Genomic DNA, 9,570 nt, shown 5'->3' on the forward strand with positions numbered 1-9,570 from the left:
GGTTTGTTTAGCTCGATCGGGTCAAGACTTGCAATATTTTGTCATGCTGTGTATAGCTGCTGGACATTGCAGTGGTAAGATCACAGCCCTTGGGTTCTAATCCCATCTCCAGTAAGTGTCCTTAGGCAAGAACTCCTTATGCTTTGGATAAAAGCGTCTGCCAAATGACTAAATGTAGATGATAAATTGATCATGTGATCATTGTGTAGTTGTAGCAGTTCCTGCTTCAGTCTCTGCACCTAGAGAACAAGATACTATTCTAACTATTCCAAACTCGAGTTCCTGCTGCGCAACAATTGGAGTAAAACTGCCAGAACCTGTGCAACCAGTTGACCGGCTGTTATAGTTTCTGGTATTTCTTAGCTCCAATAGAAACTTAGGTGCAAAGTACACCTGCATAATCTTCTTGGGTTAAGATCTACTTTCACTTTGCCTTCTTTGGTTTAGCCTACCTGTCGGGTCATTTTTACTTCGAAACAAATGTGGAAAATATGGAAAAATAACAACATTTCTTTTCTAATTTGATCAGGAACATTCATTTGTTCCTGTAATGATCTACCTGCAGCACCTATGTGAGAGTAAAGCTGCATCCACGAAACTGTGATTTGTTTCTGTTTCACCTGTCGAAAATGGTTCGACTGGATTTGTTCGTGTATTTTACTGTCTCCTGCTCATTAGGTGAGTTACCCGATTATGCTGATTTAATAACATAAAACAGTCTTCGAGTCGCAACTTAACTCTTAAGAACTTATTAAAAAATGCATATAGCAGTAAAACAGGTAATCTAGCCATAGGGGTTGCAAGCCAGTGACTTCTGTGCCGGTCCCAAGCCCGGATAAATAGAGAGGGTTGCGTCAGGAAGGGCATCCGGCGTAGAAATTGCCAAAATAACCATGCGAATCATTCACAAGACTTTCATACCGGATCGGTCGAGGCCCGGGTTAACAACGACCGCCACCAGTGCTGTTAACCTACAGGGTGCCGGTGGAAATTTGACTACTGTTGGTCGAAGAAAGAGGGGAGGCAGAATGTAGTCAGTGGGTATGCGCCACAGGTTGGCTGTGAGTTAGAAGAGAAGGAGAGATTCTGGAGTGAGTTTGATGAGGTGATAGAGAGTATCCCCAGAGGAGAGAGAGTTGTTGTTGGAGCAGACTTCAATGGGCATGTTGGTGAGGGCAACAGAGGTGATGAGGAGGTGATGGGCAGGTTTGGTGTGAAGGAAAGGAATCTGGAAGGACAGATGGTGGTGGACTTTGCTAAGAGGATGGAAATGGCTGTAGTCAACACTTACTTCCAGAAGCGAGAGGAACATAGAGTGACATACAGAAGTGGAGGTAGGAGTACGCAGGTGGACTACATCCTATGTAGACGAGGTCATTTGAGAGAGGTTAGTGACTGCAAAGTGGTGGTAGGAGAGAGTGTAGCCAGACAGCACCGCATGGTGGTGTGCAAGATGACTCTGGAGGTCAGGAAGAAGAAAAGAGGGAAGTCAGAGAAGAAGACCAAGTGGTGGAAGCTAAAGAATGAAGAAACTTGTGAGGAATTCAGGCAGAAGTTGAGACAGGTTCTGGGTGGTCAGGATGAGCTTCCAGATGACTGGGAAACCACAGCAGAAGTTATCAGGGAAACAGGTAGGAAGGTGCTAGGTGTGTCATCTGGAAAGAGGAAAGAAGGCAAAGACACTTGGTGGTGGAATGAGGAAGTACAGGAATGCATCCAGAGGAAGAGGTTAGCTAGAAGGAAGTGGGATGTAGAAAGGACTGAGGAAAGTAGAAAGGAGTACAAGGAAGCGCAGCGTAGAGTGAAGAGGGAGGTGGCAAAGGCCAAACAGAAATCTTATGATGAGCTGTATGACAGGTTAGACACAAAGGAAGGAGAGAAGGACTTGTACAGGCTAGCCAGACAGAGAGATAGAGATGGGAAGGATGTGCAACAGGTAAGGGTGATTAAGGACAGAGATGGAAAGGTGCTAACAACCCAGGAGAGTGTGCAGAAAAGATGGAAGGAGTATTTTGAGGATCTGATGAATGAGGAAAATGACAGGGAAAGAAGAGAGGAAGATGTTGATGTTGTGGAGCAGGAAATAGAAGAGATTGGAAAGGATGAGGTTAGGAAGGCTTTGAAAAGGATGAAGAGTGGAAAGGCTGTTGGTCCTGATGACATACCTGTGGAGGTGTGGAAGTGCTTAGGAGAGGCAGCAGTGGAGTTTCTAACCAGTTTGTTCAACAGGATTCTAGAGAGTGAGAAGATGCCTGAGGAATGGAGGAGAAGCGTTCTTGTTCCGATCTTTAAGAACAAGGGTGACACGCAGAACTGCAGCAACTATAGAGGAATAAAGTTGATGAGCCACACAATGAAGCTGTGGGAAAGAGTAGTGGAAGCCAGGCTTAGGAAGAAGGTGGAGATTTGTGAGCAGCAGTATGGTTTCATGCCCCGTAAGAGCACCACTGATGCTGTTTTTGCTTTGAGAATGTTGATGGAAAAGTACAGAGATGGACAGAAGGAGCTGCATTGTGTCTTTGTAGATTTAGAGAAGGCGTATGACAGGGTGCCGAGGGAGGAGCTGTGGTACTGTATGAGGTCGTCGGGAGTGGCAGAGAAGTACGTCAGACTAGTTCAGGACATGTATGAGAGAAGTATGACGGTGGTGAGATGTGCTGTAGGTCAGACAGAGGAGTTCAAGGTGGAGGTGGGACTACACCAAGGATCAGCTTTGAGTCCCTTCTTGTTTGCTATGCTGATGGACAGGCTGACAGATGAGGTCAGACAGGAATCTCCCTGGACAATGATGTTTGCGGATGACATTGTGATTTGCAGTGAGAGTAGAGAGCAGGTGGAGGAACAGCTAGAGAGATGGAGGTTTGCTCTGGAAAGAAGAGGCATGAAGGTCAGTCGTAGTAAGACAGAATACATGTGTCTGAACGAGAGGGATCCAGGTAGAAGCGTTAGGTTACAGGGGGCTGAGGTGAAGAAGGTGCAGGAGTTTAAGTACTTGGGGTCAAAAGTTCAGTGTGATGGAGAGTGTGGAAAAGAGGTGAAGAGGCGAGTGCAGGCAGGTTGGAGCGGGTGGAGGAAAGTGTCAGGAGTGTTGTGTGACAAAAGAGTGTCAGCAAGACTCAAAGGAAAGGTGTACAAGACAGTGGTGAGACCAGCTCTGCTCTATGGGTTAGAGACGGTAGCAGTGAGACAGAGACAAGAGGCTGAGATGGAGGTAGCAGAGATGAAGATGTTGAGGTTCTCCTTAGGAGTGACCAGGTTAGACAAGATAAGGAACGAGTACATCAGAGGGACGGCTCACGTTGCCTGTGTTAGCGACAAAGTCAGAGAGGCCAGACTGAGATGGTTCGGACATGTTCAGAGGAGGGATAGTGAGTATATTGGTAGAAGGATGTTGGAGATGGAGCTGCCAGGCAGGAGGGCAAGAGGACGACCAAAGAGGAGATATATGGATGTCTTAACAGAGGACATGAGGTTGGCTAGTGTGAGGGGAGAAGATGCCCATGATAGAGTTAGGTGGAGAAGGATGATTCGCTGTGGCGACCCCTGATGGGAAAAGCCGAAAGAGAAGAAGAAGAGCAGTAAAACAGGTCTTGATGTCTCAAAAAATTAAAATGTGTCTGACGTTTACAACAGCTAGTGGCAATGCTGTGGAAATCTGTTTTTAACTGATACTGTTTTTCTTATTTTATTGTCAGATCTTTAAAGTATTGCTCCTGAATGGTGAAATAGTAGGAAGTACAACTGATCTTAGTTAGCAAATCATTTACAGTCTCTTTACACCTATATGGCCTAATGAACAACAGGCGAGTTCAAATCATCCCACTGTTCCTTGATGCTGTCCCAGTCTATCACATGCATCATTTCCAGGGTTTATACGCTTATAAGTGTGTTAACCTGATATTATTTTTGTTGAAGCTGTATCACAGAGATGGTCTATGGTAGTTTTTAGTCTGTTTGTTGGTTTGTTGTGTTTAATTGTGGAAGGTTTAACTACATCATGTTGAGTTGTAGTCTATTTACTGCAGTTTTTAACTGCATCACCTCGTCGTCATCAGCAGATGAAGTTTGCTCAGATGTCTCAGTCGACCATTTCAATAACTGGTCCTGATTCAGAATGTGACCCATTGGTCTCTGACTGGTATCCTCCTTGTTCTTTCTGTGGATGACCTCAGACCCTTTTCTACAGGCAGTGCAAATTTGAGTCTGGTTTTCACAGGCACCTCATTTTACCTGGTACATGGTAGACATTTCTGCTCTAAACCAACCTCGTCTGAATCAGCAAAACATAGTTGTAGTTTTTATTACAGAGGTCTTACGTATGTCACTTCTTTTGGTGTTTAAATATAATAAACTCTTTCATACATTATGTTGCTTGTTTTTTTAACCTTACTATTTTCTGCTTCTAGTTTCTGGACAATCTCTATTTTATGGACTCAAAGGACTCAAGGTCAACCTGAAGCCACACATCACCAGTCAACCGGATGAAATTCTGTGGAAGCATAATAACAACAAAGTGATAGAGTTTGATGGAAAACAGGAACAGGTGTACGGCCTGTTTAAAAATAGGGTCACTCTTGACCGTGTTTCTGCAGAACTCAATATCTCAGACCTCAGATATGAGGACAGTGGAGAATATGAAGTGGGAACAAATACAAACAACGTGTTTGATCGTAAAACATATAAGTTGGAAGTTATAGGTAAGTTTCTACTAACTTAAACTAAAGAAAACAAAGACCAAAAAATATTTTGATTTTGAACCCAAAATGAATGATAATGCTGCTCCATAACAGTTGGATGCATTAATGCACAACATTTTACCACCAAGGTTGACAAAACGACTTAAAGGTTGATGTAACAACTTATTGCAAGTTCAATCTCAAGATGAAACACAGAGCTGTGTATATAGCTGTTGCTTCTGGTTGCAGCAGCTAAAAAAAACATCCACCAGGAGAATTAGTAGTGGCCTTAAAAGCTTGTGAACGAGAGAAAATAAATGCAGCAAACTCCAGCAGATGTTTTTCCTCTGCTAACAGGATTTGAAATGAGTAACAATAATGTGGACATGATGTTTCCTAACCTGTTTTCCTAACATTATTGTATAAATCCATGGAACATATAAGGAAATAATATATACATTTTTCTAGTTTTGCATATATGTACATTTATTTTTGTTTCTATATTTATTTAGACAAGGTTGCCAAACCAACCATATCATGTCAGAGGGACAATGGCAGCTTCTCTACTACACATGGAAATCAGGCAACACTGAGCTGCTCTGCAGAGTCCAGACAACCTCAGTACCTACAGTACGAGTGGATCTCACATGGAACTGTTCAGCCTGGTCAAAAGTTAACAATAACTCTGAACGATGATAACGAAGAATATAGCTGTAGAGTGAGCAACCCTCTGACTAGTGAAACAACTAAATTTACTACAAAAGACTGTTTTCAGACTAAATCTGGTAAGATTTCAGTCAGTATCAGCTTTAAAGTATATTTATAATAAACAATGTGGAATTTGTCAACTTAAGCAAAAAGCTTCAAATAGAGAATGAATAGCTTTAATTATGAAACAATACCTCCACTGCTACAATGATGATAGTAATGAACGTGAAGCAGAGGATTCGTAGAGACATAAGACATACAAACAACTTGAATAATCAATATTAATACTGATCTAACAAATGTATTAGATCTCTTTCCGAACAGTTTCACAGTGAATTAATATAAAATATATACTCTGGTAGTAGTATCATGAGTTTTAAAATCTAAATCTAGACTGAAATTTTAGGAATATTGTTTTAATTTAATGTAATAAGTTTCTGTAAGACTGACATTTGTTTTTCTGTGCAGATAAGAGTTCATCTAGAGCATGGATTGCTGTCCTGATCTCTGCTGTCATTCTTGTAATAGTTGTTGCAGGCATATTATGGTGCAAGAGAAAGAATAAAGGTAAAGTTAAAAATTATTCCTTAACCAGAGAAGTTGGACCCATAATTACAAAAAACTGAAACAAACACATCCCAAGTGTGAAGGAAATTCTTCAAATTTGGTACAAACATTAAATTGGTATTAATAATGAAAGGTTGTAGTGACCTCCATCTGATCCTTGTGAACTGATATGTCAGAAATAGAAAATAAATCTGGACAGACATGTATCTGCATGCATCTTTTATTTCTTCTTTTTGTTACTACTGAGTTACAGTACTTTATATTTTGTATGTCTTAATGTTTCAGGATCAAATAATAGCAGAGAAAATGATCATCCTCTTGATCCAAAAGGTAAAGATTTATATCCAATAGAAGGTTAGACTAACAAAAATGATCACTGATACTGTTCAAAGTTTAAAGGTTCCTACAAGTTCATATTTCTGGTTGTTACTGTTTGTAGGGACCAAAACACATTAACAGGTATATTTTTATATTAATACTTAATAATACCAGTAAAATACATTGATTATAGAAAATAAATGGTAGATTAATTAATTAATTTAATTCTTATTTATTATTTCCCAACATCCAAGTTGGCATCTTCAACTTGTTTTGTTTGATAAAGAGTTCAAATTCCATGGAAAGCTAAAAGCTAAAGCTAAAATATCCATGTAGTAAGCATCTGCAATTATTTTCTTCTGCTCCTGAACAGCCTGGTTTGGAAATAGCACTGTCTGATCATCATTCACCATAGTCACAGACAAAACAAACACTCAGGGAAAAACAAAGAAAAGCAACAATCATCTGAAAACAGACCATGAAATAATGAATGAGGTTGTTAATATGAGATATACTACTATAGTATTGCTCAGTGCACCTTTCATATAAATTTCTTCACTCTGTTTCAGACCCAGAGCAGAGAGCAGATGAGGATGGGGAAGCAAAGTCTCCTACTGCAAATGGGGTCTCTCAGGAGAAAAAACATTTAGTGGATGATCAGAAAGAAACAAACACAGGAACGAATTAGCCTTCAGACTCTGACCATCATCCAAGTCCCGTAGAAGCAGACCACAGTAACATTAATACACAAGACACAAATGCTGAACATTCTGAGTCAGAACAAGAAAAAGACCAGAGTGACTCAAACAAGTGTGAGGTGCAGTCAAACAACAGCACAGCAAAGACAGATAACAGTGAAGACAAAGGTGAAACTGATGAAAATCAGGACCAGAGTAGTTCAAAAGAAAAACAGGCAGACAGTGATAGTGAGGATGAAGAACAAGAAAAGCTGATGAATAGGCCTGTTTACAGTTTGTCAAACTGAAAAGAAAAGATAGTGAAGGTGATGTTTTAATTACAACACAGCAGAATGCAAATGTACAAGAGTTTAGAATATGGAGAAAAAAACAGTCCAAAAGCAAACAAGTAATCACCATGAGTTCAGGAAGAGAGAAGCAGATAATTAGGTGGAAATGAGGACAGTTTTAGAATAGAATAGAATAGAATAATACTTTATTGATTGTAAATTATTACTTTGTTACAGCTGCCTGCTACAAACAAATATAGCAACATTTCTAAAACTGTGCAGCATGCAACATGGAGTATACTATATACTACTATATGTCTTGTTGCCTTGTTGTGTTTTTACAAGCCAAGTATGTGTTTTTAACCTAACCTAAGTAGTTTACTCCTCTTGATTGGGTGTCAGTAACACTTCAAGAAATGTGTTCCACATGGTCTATTTTGTTTGTTTTATATCCCACATAGTTTTCCTTTAAGTATAAATGGGTCTGGGTTCTTATGGGTTAAGAGGCTACAAAAATACAAGAGATATCTTATACACAGAGAGAGAGAGAGAGAGTGTCTAAGACAGATGAGGATGGAAAGCATATTTATACTAGTTACTACTCTTTTGTTAAGATTTCCTGAATGCTCTTGCTTTTAATATCATTAAATTAATGTGACCATACTCTGACCTTTGGTCTCACTTTTACACTGAAGATTCATTAATGACTAAATAATAGTGATTGTATAATGATGTTTTCTTATGATAACACTGTACTGTAAAGATACTGCATGTTATTTTCCTCAAAAGTCTGGGATCAGTATTTTTCATCTTTACATATCATATGTTCTTCCATGTCACCAGAAAAATGTTTTATGTGCTCACTGATTTTTAGTACGACCAGATTTTTTCTGCTTGTATGTTGCTGTGATGTTATTTGATATTTGTCTGTTTGTGGGTTCAGGGCTCAACAACACATAAATCAACTAGTAAAGGCAAACAAGAGGTTTGTTTAGCTCGATCCAGTCAAGACTTGCAATATTTTGTCATGCTGTGTAAGTGTATAGCCGCTGGATAGTGTAGTGGTAAGATTGCCACATTTCGATTCCCCCCTCCAGTAAGTGTCCTGAGAGAAAGCATACTTACATTTATTAAATATAAATGAGTTCAAATAAATGATTGTGTAGTTGATTCTGTGAAAATAAAAAAAAGTTTCCAAAATAAACAAAGTGTTAATGCAGGAGCAATTTAATATAGTTTTAGAATTATTACCACACACAGTGTGGTTTTGAATTAGTGGCAACACAGAGTGGAAAGTAGTGGAAAACTCTTATTTATTTACATTCATTTATTAAGTTTCATCAGTTTCTGTTGACATCTTCTAATTGTTCTGATGTTTTCACTTAGGCAGGTTTGTCCCATTGAGTGAAACAAACTATTTACTGCATAAGCAATGAGTTGCTCTAAGAGGGAAGTGAAAGTTGCCCAGTTGTTTACACTCAGTATCAGTTTTCCACACAGTTTAAATTAACTACACAGCTGTGCTACAAACAGTAACGCACAAGACAGGTGATGTTGAACTTCTATTTATGTAAGTTTAACTGTAGAGCTTGAACAATAGAAAGTTTAAGAATTCTCAGGTGTTTTGGGTACAGTTTGGTTGTAGTTTATATTATTACTTATGATTTTTGTGCCAAATCTTTATACAAAAGACTTTATAAATCATAGTGGTTCAGACATCTCCTATTTTGTTCCTCTTATACAACTTGTGAGGTCTTGACCCCAGTGGTGAGGAAACTTTGACGTACATCAGCGTGCTTACATATGCTGGCCTTGTTTCTTGTAGTTCCTGCGCCTGGTGGATGCTTGTGCTGGCTTTCTGAACAAGTCTCTGCACCTAGAGAACTGTATTGGGATCCTGCATCCGGCCCTAAAATCTCAGTTCTCCCAGGTGGTCCAGACTTTCTGAAGCTGCACAGCGTGAAGTTTGAAAATACAACTATGTCTTGAACAAGTGGATCCAGATCGAGCCCATGGCAACTGGGCGCTGGAGACACAAAATGGCGGTTCACGGAGGGAAAGGTGTAGGCATTGGGTGAATCAACGGTTGCTCACTGAATGTATCAATTAAATAAATAAATGCAGAGGAATATACGCTATTTTTTATAGACAAAAGACGACAAGATTCCAGTTTTCCAAACTCGAGTTCCTGCTGCGCAACAATTGGAGTAAAACTGCCAGAACCTGCGGAACCAGTTTCCCTGCTGTTAAAGTTTCTGGTATTTCTTAACTCCAATAGAAACTCAGGTTCAAAGTACACCTGCGCAATCCTCTCGGGTTAAGATCTATTTTCAC

The 9,570-nt window shown here is 39.6% G+C and overlaps 1 protein-coding gene across 2 annotated transcripts; it reads left to right on the forward strand.

Annotated features, from left to right (window-relative positions):
* The first annotated feature begins 349 nt into the window (after positions 1-349).
* Positions 350-8,391, forward strand: LOC113172896 (lymphocyte function-associated antigen 3-like). Of its 2 annotated transcripts, XM_026375959.1 has the most exons (6): positions 350-678; positions 4,407-4,697; positions 5,189-5,461; positions 5,853-5,951; positions 6,237-6,281; positions 6,839-8,391. In XM_026375959.1, the coding sequence occupies exons 1-6, from the start codon at positions 630-632 to the stop codon at positions 6,955-6,957; spliced, it is 876 nt and encodes a 291-aa protein (XP_026231744.1). In that variant the 5' UTR covers positions 350-629; the 3' UTR covers positions 6,958-8,391. The 2 variants fall into 2 exon arrangements, with proteins under 2 accessions (XP_026231744.1, XP_026231745.1); XM_026375960.1 differs by lacking the exon at positions 6,237-6,281 and having other exon boundaries at positions 351-678.
* The last annotated feature ends 1,179 nt before the right edge of the window (positions 8,392-9,570 follow it).

Source organism: Anabas testudineus, chromosome 21 (assembly GCF_900324465.2).
Source record: "Anabas testudineus chromosome 21, fAnaTes1.2, whole genome shotgun sequence".
Lineage (NCBI taxonomy): Eukaryota > Metazoa > Chordata > Actinopteri > Anabantiformes > Anabantidae > Anabas > Anabas testudineus.

What these genes read in the sequence shown, in the direction of transcription:
- LOC113172896 (XM_026375959.1), top strand. Translation starts at nt 630, where the DNA reads ATGGTTCGACTGGATTTGTTCGTGTATTTTACTGTCTCCTGCTCATTA. An exon ending in GTGCAAGAGAAAGAATAAAG is followed by an intron (nt 5,952 to 6,236) that starts GTAAAGTTAAAA and finishes TTAATGTTTCAG; the next exon opens with GATCAAATAATAGCAGAGAA. An exon ending in TCATCCTCTTGATCCAAAAG is followed by an intron (nt 6,282 to 6,838) that starts GTAAAGATTTAT and finishes ACTCTGTTTCAG; the next exon opens with ACCCAGAGCAGAGAGCAGAT.